The sequence below is a fragment of the Eurytemora carolleeae genome, unplaced genomic scaffold, assembly GCF_000591075.1.
Source record: "Eurytemora carolleeae unplaced genomic scaffold, Eaff_2.0 scaffold652, whole genome shotgun sequence".
Taxonomy (NCBI): domain Eukaryota; kingdom Metazoa; phylum Arthropoda; class Copepoda; order Calanoida; family Temoridae; genus Eurytemora; species Eurytemora carolleeae.
Genome location: NW_019396540.1, coordinates 164,138 through 186,051, shown reverse-complemented (window position 1 = coordinate 186,051; position 21,914 = coordinate 164,138). Strand labels below are relative to the sequence as shown.

General features: G+C 32.0%; 1 protein-coding gene and 1 long non-coding RNA gene across 2 annotated transcripts in view; both read left to right on the top strand.

The window, feature by feature from the left end:
• Window positions 1–10,309: 10,309 nt before the first annotated feature.
• LOC111705126 (uncharacterized) lies at window positions 10,310–11,495 on the top strand. Its single transcript, XR_002765952.1, has 3 exons — window positions 10,310–10,352; window positions 10,669–10,727; window positions 11,445–11,495. It is a non-coding gene; the product is annotated as an uncharacterized LOC111705126 (long non-coding RNA).
• A 4,698-nt stretch (window positions 11,496–16,193) lies between these two features.
• Window positions 16,194–21,914, top strand: part of LOC111705127 (uncharacterized) — a 17,242-nt gene continuing 11,521 nt past the window's right edge. The window contains exons 1-6 of the mRNA XM_023477582.1: window positions 16,194–16,333; window positions 16,907–16,939; window positions 17,648–17,703; window positions 18,956–19,034; window positions 20,514–20,620; window positions 20,822–20,893. Coding sequence (XP_023333350.1) covers window positions 16,283–16,333; window positions 16,907–16,939; window positions 17,648–17,703; window positions 18,956–19,034; window positions 20,514–20,620; window positions 20,822–20,893 — 398 coding nt within the window. The 5' untranslated portion in view covers window positions 16,194–16,282. The remainder of the gene's footprint in view (window positions 16,334–16,906; window positions 16,940–17,647; window positions 17,704–18,955; window positions 19,035–20,513; window positions 20,621–20,821; window positions 20,894–21,914) is intronic.

Genomic DNA, 21,914 nt, shown 5'->3' with positions numbered 1-21,914 from the left:
TTGTACTGTTTCCATACTGCAGGTGTACTTCACATATTTATGCTATATAATCTTTTGGGCCCTGGAATATCATTTCATAGAAAATCTAAAATTAATATTAAAAGAAAACCAAATTATGAAATAGGCTGTTTTCATAATTGACCAATGATCATTTCACAGAGACTCTATGCCTTTCACTTTACAAACGATGATTTTTCGTTATATCTATAAATCAATTAATGTTTTTTCACCTAATTCATTTTAGAGAGTTTATTTAACAGCTTTAACAAATTCAAAATTGAAATGGATAGACTAGGGAACATACTGTATTAATGTACTCTACTGCATATAATTTGTGAACATTTACATGATTTGTACACTTTGAACTCCCTTTCAGGCTGAAAGGGACTGACAAAATTCATACCGAGGGATTGTCTAAATTCCTCTCTAATATATATTCTATTCTCTTTGCCTTTAAATATCTTGATTAATAATTAATCCCTGCAGGGTATGGCCACCTCTGGATATAAAAGAGGATTTAAATTAATCCGTAGATTTGCATAAGATAAACGCTAGATCACTGTGCTATGGATCGACCCAAAAGATCGACATTATGTTAGTGAAAAACTACCTTTGCCCTAAGTTATATAAGGGTTAGGGGTGTCCAAAAATCCCAACTTAAAAGAGTGTCTCAGAAAAATGATCCTAGAAAACTGAATATTGAGAAAAGGCCCAAGAAGGACCCAAAGGGCAAAGCCTCATCTGTTCAGAAATTATATTTTGCAACTTTTTCAATTATGTCAAATTTAAATTAGGTTTGGTCATAAAAAGACGGTTTTATGTAAATAACACCAAACAAAGGACACAGTTGAGGGATTGTAAAGGAAAAATGAAAGGAGGTATAGGATGAAAGCTGAGAATCTCAGGCGTTGAACGATACATATAAGACATCTATCTGATGTTCCTGTCTCGAGAAATTGATATAAAAATGTGTCAAATTTATGCGAACATTCATATATATTCAATTTTGTTTAAAGGTTGTAGTATTAAACAGATTATATTCCACAAGAACGAAACCAATCTGAAAACGATTTAACGACGATATCCCACAGAAACCTGTGAATTTCAGGTTTGCTCCTGTTATAATTATTTAATTTTTATTTTGCATTTTTAATAGATATAATCAGATAGATGTCTTATATGTATTGTTGAACTCCTGAGATTATCAGGTTTTATTCTATTATACCCCCTCTAAATTTTCCTTTACAGTCCCTTTAAACTAAAAAATATTATGTAGCTTCCTGAGATTCCAGTTCGGACTTCTGAGCATTTGATGCTTTGTTTTTTATGTTTTATTTTTATGTTCATAGTTTTATGTCAATAGTTTCATAGTCTGACGCAAACCTGCAAGTTATAAATCCCATTCATTGGACAAAAATCACTTATTAAATGTCGTACTTTATATGCATTATTGTAATAAAGTCAAGAATGGGTTCTTTGGTCTCACATCACCAACTAACCTTTACTTTTTAGCCCTTCGCATATGCATTAAAAGAATGCAACTTGTTTCTTGTTTAAGTTAGAAAGGTTTAATTTACAAAATACTGCTCGATTTTTGATTGATAGCGTGCACACTTTGGGTTAAAGTGCCCCGGATATGAGTGAACTAGGCCTATCTAGATGAGAGTGAACTAGAACTATCTAGATGAAAGGAAACTAGAACTATCTAGATGAACGTGAACTAGAACTATCTAGATGAGAGTGCACTAGAACTATCTAGATGAGAGTTAACTAGAAATATCTAGATGAAAGTGAACTAGAACTATCTAGATGAGAGTGAACTAGAACTATCTAGATGAAAGTGAACTAGTAGATGAGAGTGAACTAGAACTATCTAGATGAGAGTGAACTAGAACTATCTAGATGAGAGGGAACTAGGCCTATCTAGATGAGTGAACTAGAACTATCTAGATGAGAGTGAACTAGACCTAGGCCTATCTAGATGAGAGTGAACTAGAACTATCTAGATGAGAGTGAACTAGAACTATCTAGATGAGAGTGAACTAAAACTATCTAGACCTATCGACATCGTACCTCCTCTCTAGTAGTGATTCATCTAGAATTATGAGAAATGCAAAGGAACTGAATACTTGCCACAAACTCTGATTTGTCTAATCCCTATATCTTTGCAACCCAAGTTCGTAGACCTTTGATATTTCAAACTATGTATTCTGTGAGATAAAACGAGTTTGAAATATGAAAGGTTTACATTTTTGCAAAGATAAAGGATTTAGAAAATTTGAGTTTGTGACAAAAACTCTGTTTAATTATCTGGTTACATATTAGAAAATCAAAACACTTTGTTCTTCTCTTTATAGCTCTTTAACAGGAGAAGTTATGATTAAAAATATAAGATTCAATTTTACTTTAGTTTGACGGGAAATTGATTCTGAACTTCAAAATCTAATTTTGTTTGTGTGAAAAATGCTAAGAATGTTTGGATAGAAAACATAACAAGTATCTGATAAAAGGGACTGTAAGCAAAATTTCAAGTGACCTTCCATGCAAAAATGGCAATACCAGATTGTCGTTTCTCAAGGTTTGAAAGTGATTATTTCTGATAATTTCGATATGTTTTCCTGGTGAAGCCACTTTTGTAGAGAAACCCTAATTGAAAATAAGCAGTTTTCAAAATTATAAACATTCATATCAAATTCGATATTGATCATACAAAGCTTTTACTGGTACCATTGTGAATCAGGCATTGCCATCTTTGCCTAGATATGACCGTTTGAAATTGCGCTTTCCGTCCCTTTAAGAATTGAAGAAAAAAAAACGTTAGATAAACTCGAAATATGATGTCGCTTGTCCACATTCCTAACATACTTCTCACAGCTATGGGGTAGTATAGGGGATACCATCCAGCTTGGGAACCCAGATTTGCCTGGACGCCATAGTTTCAGTAGAAGTACAAATTTCCATTTACTGATAGCGCCGATTGAAGGATTTCTAACTCTAATTGGATAATGATGATATAGATGGAAAGATAGATGTTACCGCCAAACTATTTCTATTGATTCAGAATAGACAACAAACACATGGTTGAACCCTGATTAGATCAGGCGCTAATGGACTCGGCATACAGGAGTGTGGAATCTATATTTTCGATGTAAAAGTTTTAACAGATACAGGCAAACAAAAACCGCTGTTACAGGTTGCCGACGTACTAATATTTTTAATATTCGTGACAGAAACAATCTCAAGATCTGACCGAAATATATTTTCAATAAATGTGGAACTCGCGTCTACTTTTTTTACTCTACAGAGGTTTGGTCTATCACTGTCACCAAATTTTAAATGTTCTAAAGCTCTTCATACATTTGTTGAATATATCGGAGGAACCCAGCTTTGTCTGTTAACTAAACTGTCTCTGTAAATGTCAACCTACTCCTGTGGATGCTTTTGAACAAAGCCGCCTCTTTGACTTTTCAAGTCGCTTTTTGCAAAATTTTATCTTAATATTCCTAGATTTACAGAAATTAATGAAGAAATGGTAGGTTGGAACTTTTTTAATATACACCCTTTAAATATACACCCTTTAAATATACACCCTTTAAATATACCCCCTTTAAATATACACCCTTTAAATATACCCCCTTTAAATATACACCCTTTAAATATACACCCTTTAAATATACACCCTTTAAATATACCCCCTTTAAATATACACCCTTTAAATATACAACCTTTAAATATACACCCTTTAAAAATTAAATTTGTTCATGTCTCCTTTGTTTTCAGCTGAACAGCGTATATTTTTAACTTTAGAATAAACTTAACTAAGAAGAAAGGAACTAGAGGATTTAATGAAATTTTCCTTAAAAATTAGACCAGAACTGAAAATGCAAATTTTCTTGTTACAATTTTGCAAATTTTCTGTGATTCTGTGATTCAATCTTTATAAGATTCTAGATCTTGATAGAAATAATATGTATACACATTTTTAATTTTCTGAACTTTTGATTTTTAAAAATATTGAAAAAATATCATACAGGAGAGTTGCACAAAAAGGTACAATTTTGCATCAGACGCCGCTAATCACACTTTTTTAATCACCCTGTATATATATTTAAACATCTAAAAAGTATATTTAAACTGAAAAAAATTGAAAATACATATATTTATGTTTGTCTGTATGTATGTATTAATATTTTAAATCGAAATGAATGATTATATTTTTATAAAGATCACTAAATAACAAAAAGTTTGATAGAAAGATTGATAAATATGTAGATAAGAAAATAATGAATGAAATTTATTACTAAATGAAGCATTTAATGTAAAAAAAGTTGCGAACTATATTGTTTTTGTGTTGACTGGTTGTTAGTTTATAGCAAGGAACTATTTACAGGAACGCTGAACTCAGATATACGCAAATTGTGTACTGTACACTGTGGGAGGAATGTAAACAAACCCAGTGCCCCCACATACATATGATTTTTGGCTTTCTGGTCAATATGGAAAATACAATAGCATTATATTTTTATACCACCCCTTGGGCCCTTTTCCCTTAAAATGGATGCGTTAATCCTGAATTCTTTGTTTGATCTCCTCCCACTGCAGTACACGGGTTTGACGCATGAGATTCGGCGGTTCCTGGTCTATATATTTCTTGGTTTATAGAATTCATACTGTAAAAATGTACTTAGAATAATATACTGATCTAAGTTCTAACTAAATGTGCACCGGATGGTTTTTCCAGATTTTTGCCACAAACTCTGATATGTTAATCCCTTTATATTTGCAACCCAATGTTGTATAGATTGGAAACTTTGAATTCTTTTGGGAAATTAAATCTAAGTTTGAAATATCAAAGGTTTACACCACTCAATGCAAAGATTTAGGGATTAGAATATTTGAGTCAAAAACTTAGTTCCAAATCTAGAGAACAATATGAACCTGGCAAATTTCTAACTGAATTATCATAGGTCATAACTGAAAAGGTTTATCATCTTTTACAGAACTTCTGTAAAATCGAAAATGAAATAAGATTATGAATGTTGGTTAGAATGATCAATCATAAATACAATAACTTCAGGAGAAAACGTACCTTATCTGTTCTTTTTCAATGTATATTAAAATTATTAGAATTATATATTTGCATCTGTTTTATACAGACTTTAGGGTTTGTATGTATTTTGATGTTCGTTTTTTCAGAAAATATAAATGGTTATTTCTTGCAATTACATCTGTAATCAAACTTAACACTTTTCTTTTGCGCTTCGTGCACACATTCAACGAATTGACTCATATTATTCATTTTACAGCTGTGGAAGTATCGATTTTTAAAAACGCAAGAAAAAAAATCGATTTGAATTGAACACAGCCAAATCTGCATGCAACAACTGAAAATTTCCTTTTTTCGACTTCAAACCCATACTTTAATTTAGAAACAAAATCGAATTTTTGTTTTGAAAACAAAATCGAAAAAAGGGGGGCAAGCGCCCCCCCCCCCCCGACCATTACAAAATAATATTTTGCCCCCTAACAAAAGTGCTAGTTTGCGTTGTGCCTCTGGTCACCAAGAGTCAAACGACAAGCGTTCAAAAACGCGACAAAGGGTAAAACGACCCTTTAGCCTAACCCTGAAATAATTCATATTTTTATATAATGTTTATGTTCATTTGAACTACTATCCAAAGCGTTCGGCCCCCTAGCCTACCCTAGCCAAAGCGTTCGGCCCAGAAATTATCTTAACCTAACCTAGCCCTGAAATAATACATAAAATATTTTTTCTATTTGACCCTTTGTCGTTTTACACTTTGGCGCGTTTTTGACCATTTTTCGTTTGACCGTTTGTCGTTTGACCCTATGTCGTTTGACACTATGTCGTTTGACTCTGGGTCGTTTGACCCTTAGTCATTACATAAGTTATTTCACATTTTAAAATTTATTTCTTTTTTCTGCAATTCATATCTCTGAATGAAATATTAAGCTTTAGTAATTGTTCAAAGCATACAGAGAGGTTTTCGAATATTCTTTTTTTATTTTAAATATTTTATACCAAATGAAAATTATTGGACCACATTTATTGTGAGCTAGACACATTTATTTGATATAACTGTTAGGACTTTGTCACCTCGTAGCTTCTCAATTTTATAATCTTAATTATGTACAATTATATGAGAAATGCAAGTTTATCTGGTTATATATTAGAAATCCACTGGGGGGGGATTGTATTACCCTCCACCCCACCCATTCCAAAGGTAACAGATGAGACCGCTTCTCCTTCAGTTTTAATAATGTCAGTTTACTTCTAATTAAAGTAATTACCCCATTAAAGCAATAAATCACAAAACAGCGTCAAGCTCCGGTATAATTAAAGGGGTAGGTTCCGAATTAAAGGGTTGATGATGATATCGGGTAAAAATAAGTTTAGCACATAATAAATCATTTCGTAATGATGGTTTCATCTCTCAACTAGGAGGTCCATTCACTTATATCTATAAACAAAAGAAAAAGTTTATTTATGTAGAATTACCAGCTAGGACGACTTGGCGACATCGTTACTCGTCTATATTTTAATTTACACCTGAATAAAATGTTTTTTGCCTATCAAAGTTATTATTAATAGATCTTTAAAAAAGGAGTTTTTTTTTAAAGAGGCAAGTTAAATGAAATGTAATATTTAGCTTAATGTTGAAAAGATTATAATTCACTTTATAAATACCGTTTTAAAAAATTCGGTAATAGTAATGGACCAAACTAAAAAAGTAGATGTTAGTTCCACATTTATTGAAAATATATTTCGGTCTGGGTTGACCCTCGTCACCCTCGTCAGTTTCTGTCAGAAAGATAAAAACAAGCAAACCTTTTTTTTCAAATCATAGTTTTATGGTAATATAATTAATACAAATAATGTCATCTACAACTAAAATTTAATTGTCTTTTTTCAGTTGTTATAAAATCAGAATTGTAGTTAAATCATTGACAATCATTTTGTATTTTTTTCGTACAAAACGAATTTTAATATTTAATTAATCGTCTCTCTTCAAAATAGCATGACGTAAAATAGAATATAAGTTTTACAAAAACTAAACAAGTTTAATTCACATTTTACATAAGCTGTCTCAAGTATTAAAGCATTTATTTACTTTTGTATAGAGTTATTTAGAAGGAAAATTTCACGCACTTCATCTTTACGGTGCCGCTGTGTATTTGTTGAACTCCTGTCCTGTTCTGAACTCCTGGTAGAGATTTACTCCCCTTGAATGAATTATTATTTTAAATTAGTTTCAGCTGTACCCAGCGCTCCCTAATTAAATGATAATCAATGGCGACTATACACCTAGCTCTAGGTCTGTTCTGTTCTCCTGGTTTTTATGATTCAGTTAATCGTGGCGAAAATACTTAACTGCCTAAAACCGGACGAAGGAATCGAATCACGTTAAGAAACAACTTAACAGTTTTTTAAAAAATATTTTTTGTATCTTTTTAACTGTGCTTAAAATCCTAAACTTTTAGTTCGTTTTTTGCTAAGCCGAGAGAGATCTCTTTATAACAACAGATGTTTTACTTACAGCTTGGATGTCTAATTTTTTCGATTTAAATTACTCATTAAGAGTCTAGGATAATGGCCTAATCACATCTATGCCAACCTACCTACCTACCTACCTACCTAATCGATCGGCCAGAAACTTGCACTTGCGTGGTTTGCCTGTTTTTCCTAAATTAAGTTGCTGGTTTCCTTAATCATATTTCATCAGTACAAATCGTAGTACACTTTTGTGAATTCACCCATCAGGAGAACAGAATAATATCAGAGCTTGTTCTGGTATAGTTCACAAAACTACCACCAGGGAATATAGTATATAGTGAAGCCCTGCCAGGATGAAGTGGGGTCGGTCCGGTACGGTAAGAGGCAGGCATGGGTCTCCCAGGTCCAGTCACAGTGACAGCAATAGCATTCATAACCTCTCCCTCAAACACTCGGCAGCCAATGAGATTTTTAGTCTATCATTTAAAGCCATAATTAAAGATATATTATTTCTTGTTAAAAGAAATAAATTAATTATTGAAGATATTTAAAATTTACTAAATTGAACAAATTGTTTCTTCTTTTTGTATATCTCCTTCAAGCAATTTTCATGCTTACAAAAGAAGTTACAAAAAGCAAAGACGACAGGATCCTATATAGAAAGAGCGCATTAATAACATTAAACCAAGAAACCAAACGCATTCCCCTCGCAAATAATGCAACAACTACAATTGGAGGAGGAGGTTGGGAAATAAGTATGCTAAAAGTTCATGGACTGATTTCAAAGGAATCAACATTTAGCGCACACGAATATTAGGATATCAGAACACTCAGGGAGTTAGACAGTTTGGCGATACTTGTAATTTTCGAAATTTTTATAATAAAAACCGCTAAAAATTTGAGACTTTTTTTTAAAGCCGGATTATTTAAAAGAAAGGATGAAAATTTGTAGAATTTCAAATTTATATATAAATGAAAATTTAGTTATATAATTTGTGAAAATTACTTTGATGGGAGGCATATTTCAGTCAGGGTCTTCTGTAATACTATTCCATTGTAAGCGATGCAGTTTTGTAAAATTACATTTTTGTCATTTTTTCAGTAGAATATATAACAATTGCTTGAGAACCCAGCGTTGCCCATAAACTCCCGTCGTTTGGTCGTAAATATAGATATATAATATATTATATATATTGTATGATATAATTCTTTGATTAAGTTTTCGGACAAAATTATGTCAAATCTAGAAATAGCCTTTCAAAGCTTTGTCTGATCAAATATTGTATTAAATATCCATTTTTCCCATTTTGAAATCTGATTATTTTCATTTATGGTTTCTCTTCAAAGGTGACTCGTGCATTCCTTGCTTCAGAAACGATGGAGAAATGAAGGTTTTAAAGGTACATCAGACATGCCACTATATAAATGGAGGGTCACTTGAAATTACGCATGTATATTCCGTGTAATCATAATTACATCATAGAAAAAAATCTCACTTTTGCCCTTAACTATGAAAGTTTCATTAAAAAGCTTTAATAAATGCTGCCTTCAGTGTAAATATAGATTTTACCCCTTGAAGCTTACCCACAGTATTTTAAGAGTAAGTGCCTGATGAGTTTACTTCAGAAAACTAAATAAATAATTTATATACACTTGTAATATGGAAGTGTGTAAATGATCGAATAGATATAGATATTTTTTAGAGACTTTTCTTCATCCCTTGAAGCTTACACCACAGTATTAAGAGGGATTTTCTGCTACTTAAGAAAATTACATAAATAATTTATTTACACTTGTAATGTGAAAGTTTGTAATGATCGAATAGTTTACATTAACATAGTTAAAAAGGTATCAATATTTTTGAAAAAAAGGGGTTTTTAAGAGGGTCACAATGTTGCCAAGTTTGACACATGTGACGTAAGAATACAACTGTACTGAGAGTGTATAAATTCTACGTTGCCATCTAAGATATTGAAAGAAGGAGGGGGCGATAGGGTTTCCGTACACTTTGCTGTGACGTTTTTGGACTGCTGAAGAACTAATTTTTGCGTAACAACAATAAAAAGGCAGCCGATCTAATGAAAAAAAAACAAGAGTTAGTATACGGTGAATCTTCATCTAACGCCAGATATGTACTATAGAATCTATTTGGTTGGTAAAAAAGGAAAAGTTCAGTTTTAATTTAAAGTTCGGTGATGGTGATGGACCAAACCTCTGTAGAGTAAAAAAGTAGATGTTAGTTCCACATTTATTGAAAATATATTTAGGTCTGGGTTGACCCTCGTCAGTTCTAACGATATAATAACCATCAAAATCGGCAAAAAAAAAATTTTGGTACTAAGGTCATTCATGACAGTTGTCATTTGTACCGGCCCTTTAGTGGTTTGCAACTGAATGTATAAACTCTGGAAAAATTATAAAATCAATTCACTAATCACAGGCAGCCGTAGTACATTTGAATTACCGAGATGGGTCAACCTTTCCGGTCCCAGTTTGTACTGTATCGCCCGGTGGGTAAACAAAGCAGACACTCAATAGGACTAGCCGGTGCAACAAGGTTGACGCGGTCAGACTTTAGGCTGAATTTACTTTTACCTAAGGGTCAGAGGTGCGTTAGCGATTGTCTCTTTCTTTACCAAATCATTTATTATATCTTCAAACACAGTCTAACCCTTTGTGGGTCTTACTGTATATTTCTATACTTCTATACTAACATTTCTTTTAATAAATAATCATCTGTTACTCAAACAAAAGTTAAAATATAACAAAAGAATATGAACAGTTTAAAAATGATTTCAGTGTATAAACTTCAAAAAATAAATATTTCTATATTCAGGTAAACTTAATTTATTTTATTCCTAATTGAATTTATCTATTTTAAGAATATTATTACTTAATCTTTTTAAGAAGAGAGAAAAAGATGATATTTTTAAATATTTAGTTTTTTTTATGAAACAAGAACTTTGATTTGTTATTCATTTAAGTGTGCCTATTTTTATAATAATTTTTTTTCAATTCTCTCTTTCCGTATTATTACATATTATCATTATCATTATTAATATTATTATTTAATTACAGTACAGTCATTTGTACTGTTAAAGAATCGACTTTTCAAGTAAAAAAGGAATAAAATTAGTTTTCTTTTTATTCAGATGTTTTGTTGCATCTTCCATTGTTTTTATCTTTTTAGCCTCATCAGCTGTCATAAAAGGTAGAATCATTTTCTCAATTTACAAAACATCTGGGCATTTAGGGGCTTCGTGGCCCTTTTTCTGGTATTTTTTTAATGTATCGTTTTTTCGCGGATTTTCCAATAGCTTTGATGGATCACGTTAAAGTCTAATATATTTTTTATTATAACTCCTTTTATTGAAGAGCTATTAAGAATATTTTGAATTTATTATTTTAAATTTGTTTTTTATTATTTGAAACCGACTAAATTTGTTTTTTATTATTTGAAACCGACTAAATTTGTTTTTTATTATTTGAAACCGACTAAATTTGTTTTTCATTATTAGAAACCGACTAAATTTGTTTTTTATTATTTGAAACCGACTAAATTTGTTTTTCATTATTAGAAACCGACTAAATTTGTTTTTTATAATTTGAAACCGACTAAATTTGTTTTTCATTATTTGTATGCGACTAAATTTGTTTTTCATACACTTGTGCATAAAATCAGAACTAGAGGAGCAATGGAGTCACAAAGTTGTAACAGTAATATCAATTGAATTTGACTTGACCTTCTCCTCCTGGTTAGATTGGAGTGGAATTTCTAGATAAAATTTAAATCTACGTTTTTTCCTGCAGCAATAATGTATTAACAAATAATGTGTGGGCCCGATCGGTCTTGCCATATTAACGGTTATTGGTTTTAAACAGACACTCCGCGACAAACTCTCAAACAGACAAATATATAAATATTTAGATTTAGAATGGGTTAACGGAAGATTGGATGATAAGATGGTTGATAACGAGGTATTTTAAAATATGTATAAAATATATAGCAAAGATTTCCATTGTTTCTGCACACACGTCAAAATATAGTAAATGGCTGCACATCAAATTTACATCTTATATGTTTTCTATCAATCTTCATTAGCTCAAGAGATTTTGAAAAGAATAAAAAAAGTTTTTAATCACTTTAGTTTTAGTAGAAGTAAATATTTCCATATTTCCGATTGAAGGATTCATATCTCTAATTGGATAATGAGCTAGATAGAAAGATAGATGTTACCGCCATGCTATTGCTATTGGTTCAGAATAGACACCAAACACATGACTCTTACCGGCCGGACGATTCTTGAATTTCCACATACGTACATTTTGTCCACTGGACGCTCTTTCTATTTCCCTACAGTGATACACTGAAATGTGTCAACTCTGTAAAGTTAGTCATCAAATGTTTAGACAGCCTCGATTTAAAAATGCATTGTGCCTTGATTCTAGCTTAAAGGGAGTGTTCGCGAAAAATGAAAGGGGGTATAGGCTTAATGCAATAAAAAAGCGCTTTTGATCGCTACTAATCTTATTCTATCTGTTGCGTCTATAAGGAGAAAATTGTTAAAAACGACTAATACCGAAGAACGTAGTGTCCATTCAAATTCCGAAAGATGCAACATTCAACTCGGATCGTAAACAAATCAATTTAATTTCAAACAAATCATTCAGATATTACAAACAATAGTCATCGATTATTTTGATATTTCATAATATTTTGTATTTTTCATGATCTAAGAGTTACTTTTGAAAACATTTATTCCTGTTTCGAGGATTTTTGATAATGAAGACGACATTTTCATATTTTCCAGGAATGTTCGAAAATCCAGCGCCAGCGAAAATTATTTTAAAAAACAAAATCAAAAATATTATGAACACTTCCTTTAAGTTTAAAAGGAGTAATTGGCAAAATACTGTTCGGTTTTGCATGCAGTGAATACAGTGTTGAAAAACCCTCTGCTAAGATTTAAGAGTCTGCAAAAAATTTTGATTTGCACAAATCCCAAACATTGAGGAAAATATTGTTTTTCTATCTTAAAAAGTGTTAAACTTTACGGATTTCCTTCATTATTAATTTGATCGTAAGTGTTTACTATAGAGAAAACATTATTAAAAAGTGTCAGTTTTCAAATAGAAAAATAGGATAGAAAAAGGATAGAAAATAGGATAGAATATTAGGATAGAAAAATAGGATATAAAATAGGATAGGAAAGTAGGATTGGAAAATAGGATAGAAAATAGTATAGAAAACAGGATAGAAAATAGGATAGAAAATAGGATAGAAAATAGGATAGAAAATAGGATAGAAAATAGGATAGAAAAGAGGATAGAAAATAGGATAGGAAAGTAGGATAGGAAAATAGGATAGAAAATAGTATAGAAAATAGGATAGGAAAATAGGATAGAAAAAGGATAGAAAATAGGATAGAAAATAGGATAGAAAATAGGATAGAAAATAGGATAGGAAAGTAGGATAGGAAAATAGGATAGAAAATAGTATAGAAAATAGGATAGAAAAATAGGATAGGAAAGTAGGATTGGAAAATAGGATAGAAAATAGGATAGGAAATAGGATAGAAAATAGGATAGAAAAGTAGGATAGAAAATAGGATAGGAAATAGGATAGAAAATAGGATAGAAAATAGGATAGAAAATAGGATAGAAAATAGGATAGAAAATAGGATAGAAAATAGGATAGAAAATAGGATAGTAAGATGGAGATCAATCCTTGATTCCCGAGAATTCTAAAATGAATATTTCTATATCTAATAAATAAGAAACAATCCTGAAAAAAATGTAATAAACCACATTTCTTGGATCCCACAATGTTGTTGTTTTTCATTGTAAACAATGCTTGTTATTTTCAGCGCATTCCTGGACCAAAGGTAAACTTTTCTTTTTTCATTTTTACATGCTTTCATAAGCTTCATTTGTGGCAGGTAACAAACATAAAAGATTTTCAAAGAAAAATCTCAGATTTCCTAATTAACTTACAACTTATTCCAAACTAAGAACCAAAGAAGATGCAAATATTTGAAAAGTACGTTTATAAAAAAGGAATATTAAATGTGCAGTGGGGTTCTCTCTGGTTTGATAATTCAATTCGTCAATTTCTGGAGTTCAATAATCAAACAAGAAGCTTAAAGTAAAGGTTTTTTTTAAGTCACAAGCGACATTTAAGCTGACATTGAAACTTCACTTTTCATTCTTTAGTTTTGAACTTTTAATTTCAAAATCTACCCATATTTCGGAAAGATTTTACAGATTCTTTAATTTTCTACATTATATCTATTTCATTACATTTATTCTATAAAAACAAAAGAATGTCAGCTGACCCTCCAACCTTCAAGTAAAAAGGAGCGAATCCTTCCCCAGATCAATAATATGGAAGATATTTTTGATTGTCTAGCTTAAAGTGTTTGATTATGAAAATTTCCTTCGTTGATTCTGGAGCAAAAACCTCTTAAAGAATATTTTCTATTTCAGACCTCTTTCAAGAGTTATGTTGAGGAAGAGTTCATTTAAACTTTTTAATTAAAAACAAAATCTTAGAAAACGTATTAACTCAGAAAAGAGTTTGAATTCAAATTCTTAAAAGACTTTAAATATATCGGTGAGTACTTGTTAATGGTTTTCTCGGATTGTTACTGTTTCAAAACCTTTCTTGAGATATATTGACATTCTATTTCTAAAGCAAAAGGAATTGAGCCTTTGCCACAAATTCAGTTTTTGTAAAACCTACATCTTTGCAACCTTATGATGTAAACCTTTGATATTTCAAACATACATTATTTGATCCAATAGCATTCATAGTTTGAAATATTAAAGGTCTACGACATTGGGTTGCAACAATATTGAAATTAGAAAATCAGAGTTTGTGGCAAAAACTCAATTCCTTTACATGAAAAAGAAGATTATTTCGAAAATAGAGGATTATGTATAATATTTGACTTTTTTATAAAGCTGAAAGTTGAACATTTTCTGTGTACACTGCACAATTGCTTTGGTTTGTGTTAATTGAACTATTTTATATCATATAACTTGAGACTAGCAGTCTTCTTCCTATTCCACAGTTTTAAAGGTACCACTGCGGCTCTTTGTTTGTTTCTTTGACATTAGTTTAAAACTACCCCCCCCCTTCTCATAAAGACCACTGTTAAAGATGAATTTTCTGAGTCAAGATTTAATGAACAAGGCTGAACTGCATAGATGATGCTTAACCATTTCTCTTCAGCTTGAACTGGCGCACCAGATAAAAAGTTTAACTAAGTCTTCACAGTTCAACTACTTCTCGCCATTCATAAAATCTGGTCATTTAACTGAGCTGAATGGGATATCCTTAATCCCGATCGGTTGAATATTCTAACAAGAGGAGAACAAGCGTTATTTAATTTGGAGATTAAGAAAAAGAGGAGATCGAGCTATGATCCTGGTATCCACCATTCTAAATTTTCAGCTCTGGTTGATTTGTTTTCTTCTGGCAAACTATAATTTTATTCAAATTTTAAGATATCAAATATCATAATCCTACATATTTACAAAAGGATATTGTTTGATGTTATCAAATAGATTATCAAGTACAATAGATGGCAACGTAGAATTTGTACACTCTCAGAACAGCTGTATTCTGACGTCACAAGTGTCAACTCAGTTTTTGTGTCCGACAAAATTATTAATAGTAGTGATAATTTTAGAATAAAGTGCTTATCTTACAGTGAAATAAGTGCAATTATATGAATCTTGGACAACATGTCAACTAATGTGAGAAAATTTTGTCTTCTTTGTTATATTTGACACTTGTGACGTCGTGTATCATTGGTCCATTTCTCTGTTGCCATCTATTGTACTTGATATTCTATTTGGATGTTATCTGAACCTAATCCACTCTTTATTCGCTTTCAATCTCATTATTTTAAATATCAAAGCAAAGCTCCATGACTCTAGTATAAATTTTGTTTTATCAAAACAACATTTCATATTATCAGTATATATATATATTCACCTGCTAGGGGCTATTTATATATATATATATATATATTCACCTGCTAGGGGCTATTCATCAGTATATATATATTCACCTGCTAGGGGCTATTCATCAGTATATATATATATATTCACCTGCTAGGGGCTATTCATCAGTATATATATATATATTTTCACTGGCTAGGCCGGGCTATTCATCAAATATCATGATTTAATATTTAGCACGGTTGTTACAATGAGTAACAATATAAACCTGGGCAACACCAGGCATTTAAGCTAGCAAATAATGAATGAATAATAAGTGAATATGTGATAAATTAAAAGATGATAAAGAAATAAACAATGAATGAATAGATAATAAATGAATATATAATAAATGAAAAGATAATAAATGAAAAGACAATAAATGAATACATAATAAATGAATAGATAATAAATGAATAGATAATAAATGAATATATAATAAATGAAAAGACAATAAATGAATACATAATAAATGAATAGACAGTAAATTAATATATAATAAATAAATAGATAAAGAATGAATACATAACAAATGAATAGATACAGAATGAATATGTATTAAATGTTCGAATAGGTAGTGTTTGAATAGAACATAATTGAACTAATGAGAAATATTTCTGAAGAAAGAAAACTTAGTCTTCTATTGATATTCGAGCTGAAGAACTTCTGCAAGATAAATAATGTACTAGAAAATTTTACCTGAATATCACGCAAGATTAAAACTAAATAAAATTTATTTCACAGAATTGATTTAAAGGAATGATTTCTCAGCAAATTGAAGGGTCTGCCCTGCCATTACTATTTTGCAAGGTAAACATTTTTCATTTATACCATTTTTTTTGGCAAAAAAAGAAAATAGATGTTATTGCAAAGCAACTCTATCCTGATGTCTCTTAATTCCTTTTATTGAGGATAACATACAGTAGTCAACGTTTTTATAAATACAATGAAGACAGTTTTTTATTTAAGTTTAGATTTTTAAACTAAATAAATAGAAGCTATTTATTTTACAGCTTCTCTATGTTTCCCTGTTTATCTATCATGAATAAAAGCTTTATATATATTTATATATATACATATATATACGAAGACTACTGTTGAACATATTACATGTATTTTTAAAGCTTGCCTCTATACTTACAGTCAGCAGCAGCAAAATATTTATAATAAACAACAAGTTTGCCTAAAATTTAAAAAAAATAAAGCCTCCAGTTAAGCAACTTCCAAAAGGAACAAATATTCTTTTTAAAAGTGAGTTTGCCAACTTAGTTATTGTAACCCCCCTGATTTTATGGAAAAACAGAGCTGTTTGAAAAAATTTAAGTTATTTGTTTTTTTGGTTTTGTTTTTTCTTTGTCTAGCTTTAACTTTACTTCTTATAAGGTCTGGTTCAACGCCAGCGCTGAGCTATACAAGGTATATTGACCATTAATAAAGTTTAGACTCAAAATACGATTTGATTTTCTTTTACATTGAAAGATTCTCTTTAAAAAATGTTTGTTAAAACTTTTTGTTTCATTATGCAAAATCTGCATGACAAAACTTGTTTAGGTCTCATAAACTTATCTCCAATCGTTTCTTAAAGGGAGTTGTAAGCAAAATTTGTTAAAACGGCTTAAACCACAGAACGTAGCCTCCTTACAATTTCAGAAAGTTGCAACATTCGACTTGGATTGTAAAATTATCAATTTGATTCCAAACAAATCATTCAGATATTACAACCAATAGTCGTCGATTATTTTTCGACGCATTCGTATCTAGTTAATATTTCATAATATTCGTAAGGCTATTCCCCCTTTCATTTTTCGTGAACACTCCCTATGAAATGTATCGGACTCTGAAATTTTCTCTGGAAAACAGAAATCTGCACGTCACTCTGTTATAGAGAAGCCAAAATTTAAACGGATCAGGATTTAAGACAGGGAAACATGGATATCTCATTCATTCCAGATCAGACATAACTTTTGAGGGTTTTGAGGGAACAAATGTGAATCAGACACTAAACACTGATAATGGAGATACTTGAATTATGTCTAAAAACTCTTTCATATGTAAGAAAAGGAGTTAAAGACTCTTTATCAGTATTTTAGAATTATAGGGTGCAGAGAAAATTAGTATTTTTAGGTTGAACAAATAGATTTGCTTTGGTATAAGGAATGGGGCTGGAATAATCCAGGAAGGTAAGATTTTTCCCCTTTCCCTTCCACTTTCCCCTTTTCCTTTCCTTTTCACTTCCTCTTTCCCCTTTTCCTTCTCTTTTCCCTTCATCTTTCCCCTTTCCTCTTGTTTTTTCTCTTTTCCCTTTCACTTCTGCTTTCCCCTTTCCATTCCCCTTCCTTTTCCCCATTCCCCTTCCATTTCCCTCTTTCCCTTTACCTTCCTCTTTGCCTTTCCCTTTCTCCTTTCTCTTCCCTTTTCCCATTTCCCCTTTCTCTTTTCCCTTTCTCTTTCCTTTTGTCCTTGGTCTGCCCCTTATCTTTTCCCTATTTTTCTTCCCTTTCCCCTTTCTCTTCCCCTTTCTCATTTTTCTTCCCCTTCCTTCCCTTTCCCCTTTATCTTTTCTCTTCCCTTTCCTCTTTCCCCATCCACTTTGCATTCCCCTTTTCTCCTTTCTTTTCCCCCTTTCCCTTCTGCATTCCCCTTTCCCATCCCCTTCACTTCACTTTCCCTCCCATTTTCCTTCCCCTATCTTTTCCCCTTTCCCTTCCTCTTTCCCCTTCCATTTTCCCTTCCCATTGTCCTTCCCCTCCCCCTTTCTCTTTCCCTTTACTTCCTCTTTATCTTTCTTGCCCCTTTCCATTTCCCTTCCCTTTACTCTTCCCTTTCCATTTTCGTACAATAAGGAGGCACCATATCACTTGGAAACCAAATGTTTCACTGATCCAGGAGGGGACATGAAGCTACTGTAGCCCCCCTGACATATGCCTCTGAATTTTGTTTATTACATCTTAATTTTCTATTATCAGCAATGACCTTTTAATTCAAAGCCCATCCTACCTACAAAATGTACCCATCTGACCTAAAAAAATATGCCCATCAGACCTAAAAAATATGCCCATCTAACCTAAAAAATTTGCCCATATGACCTACAAAATGTGCCCATCTGACCTACAATAAATGCCCATCCGACCTAAAAAAAATTGCCCATCCGATATACAAAAAGTACCTATCCGACCTAGAAAAATTGCCCATCCGACCTACAAAAAGTGCCCATCAGACCAACAAAAATTGCCCATCCTACCTTTAAAAAATGGGCACCTGACGTACTAACATTTCCAACTAACGTACTAACGGATCCACCAATATGCAGTTTTTAAAGTGCCCGTCTGACCTACAGTGCATCAGACCTATATCGGCTGTAATTAACCATGAGCTAGTAGGTCGGATGGGTAGTCGAACGTGTAGGTCCAAAAATACACCATCGAATTATAGACTTCATCCACATTTGCTGATATGCCCGCTTCCCGCATTTTCTGATGACAGAAAGCCAACAGCTGTTTCCCTCGTGCAGGTTATGATACAACAATATATACAGTACACACACAGACCAGGGCCTCTAACACGTGGTGGGGACTAAAACTGAATAGAAGAAATTATGAATTATGAACAAGCAAAGACACGTTTTTATCTGTAGAAATATTCTCAGACCACGGGCGTACAAAAGGATTTTTTATAAAACCAAGATTAGGAGGGAATACTATAAACAGTATACCAAAAAATCTAGTATCCTAACTCCAATCATGAAATGCAGTCATTAAATTTGCGAATTGGATCTAAGATTTGTATTTTTTTTTCTAGGGATTCATGTGGCGTACTTATAGATTTATTTTCAAAACTGAGCAGCAATAAAGAAAGCTTTAACAATAATGTACACCATTAACAGAGGTCAATATGATCTTATTAATAAGAAATAAACGATTTAATGTTAACTTTTTATTTCTGATTACCAACTGAGGAGCGCGCATGCCGCAAAACACGTTTGGGTGGCGGTGATTACCAATTGAGGACTTCTGCACTCCCCCCCCTGGCAAGCTAGCAACATTAGAGAGCAATCTTTGTTTTAAGTAAACAAATTGAATTTTAAGTAAACAACATTTTTTAAAAGATTAATGGACTTAAAAGGAGAAAGCATATTTAAGATTTGACTTAAAACAGAATAATAATTAAATTTTACATTAAGAAAAACATTATAATGAAAAATAGTTTAAATGTCAACTGCGCCATTGCTGCATTTCATGTTATGTTGAACTAATTTAAAATCACAACTTTAGTCAAATAGTTGCCTTCCTATTATTTTATAGTTTCTTAGTTTCATAGTCAGAAGTTTGAAACATATACAAATATATTCACATGAGAAAGATACTGATTCCAGTAATTCAATTATGATTCATTGATTAGTAAACACAAGATTGATATTACTTTTATGAGAAAATAATGTAAATATAAAGAACTTGAGCATGTTGTAAAAAAGGATTTGAGTCTTTGTCACAAACTCAAATTTTCGAATCCCTATATCTTGGCAACCTGAAGGTGGAAACCTATGATATTTTAAACTTGGATTATTTTATCTATAACATGATTAATATAGTATGAAATATCTAAGGCCTTTGACTTTGGGTTCTACAGATATAATGATCAGAAAATTAGACATTGTAATAACGAATATATTTCGTGTCATTATTTGTTATTACAAGAACATGGCAGAAAAGCCAAAATACAAATTTTTTCCCATGGAGTTGACACATGGAAAACTCTGGTTCAATCAAAGTACCGGACTGTATTTTTAGTAGGTTAAAAAACAAAATCAAAAATNCAGTAGTGCTGGACAGTACACTAGACGGCAGTGCTGGACAGTACACTAACCAGCAGTGCTGGACAGTACATTAGACAGTAGTGCTGGACAGTAAACCAACTGAATATTTACTAATGTTGATTAATGTGGACAGGGGCTTTTCTGTAAAAACATTTTATTTTTGAATTTATGTTTTAGTCCCCTGATGATATTGTAACGAACTATTTGCCCCTTCACCTCTTCACCTTGGATAGTAGACCAGGAAGAGAAGATAGCTCTATAGCTGTTTGTGTGAAACCACTCAGGTTTGCAAAATTTTGAACATTTTCTCAGACCTGTTTTTTATGTTTGGTTTTGCGGTAAATTGTTTTCAGTGGCTTTTAAGAGGTAGAGTGATGTGAGAAATTAAAAAAATCAACAACAACAAACACTTTTCAACCTTAAAAACAACTCTCTTCTTTATTTTTAGGTCACTTGAAATAACAAAAACATTATTTTCTTTTTAGTTTTCCCGACACGGATATATCATTTCTGTTAGCGGAGTGGATACAACTTCAGTTTGCTCTTGGTGCAGACAGGTAATGCTTTTGTTACTCCCGGTGCAGACAGATAATTTTCAGTTTCTCTTGGTGCAGACAGATAATTTTCAGTTTCTCCTGGTGCAGACAGATAATTTTCAATTTCTCTTGGCGCAGACAGATAATTTTCAGTTTCTCTTGGTGCAGACAGATAATTTTTAGTTTCTCTTGGTGCAGACAGATAATTTTCAGTTTCTCTTGGTGCAGACAGATAATTTTCAGTTTCTCTTGGTGCAGACAAATATTTTTCAGTCTCTCTTGGTGCAGACAGTTAATGCTTTTGTTACTTCCGGTGCAGACAGATAATTTTCAGTTTCTCTTGGTGCAAACAGATATTTTCAGTTTGCTCTTGGTGCAGACAGGTAATGCTTTTGTTACTCCCGGTGCAGACAGTTAATTTTCATTTTTTCTTGGTGCAGACAGATAATTTTCAGTTTCTCCTGGTGCAGACAGTTAATTTTCAGTTTGCTCTTGGTGCAGACAGTTAATGCTTTTGTTACTCCCGGTGCAGAGAGATAATTTTCGGTTTCTCTTGGTGCAGAGAGATAATTTTTAGTTTCTCTTGGCGCAGACAGTTAATTTTCAGTTTTCTCTTGGTGCTGACTGATATTTTTCAGTTTCTCTTGGTGCAGACAGATAATTTTCAGTTTCTACTGGTGCAGACAGGTAATTTTCAGTTTTCTCTTGGTGCAGACAGATAATTTTGAGTTTCTCTTGGTGCAGACAGATAATTTTCAGTTTCTCCTGGTGCAGACAGGTAATTTTCATTTTACTCTTGGTGCAGACAGATAATTTTCAGTTTCTCCTGGTGAAGACAGGTAATTTTCAGTTTTCTCTTGGAGCAGACAGGTAATTTTCAGTTTCTCTTGGTACAGACAGATAATTTTCAGTTTTTCCTGGTGCAGACAGGTAATTTTCAGTTTGCTCTTGGTGCAGACAGATAATTTTCAGTTTCTCTTGGTGCAGGCAGGTAATGCTTTTGTTACTCCCGGCCTTAGAGAGATAAAATAGGATAGGAAAG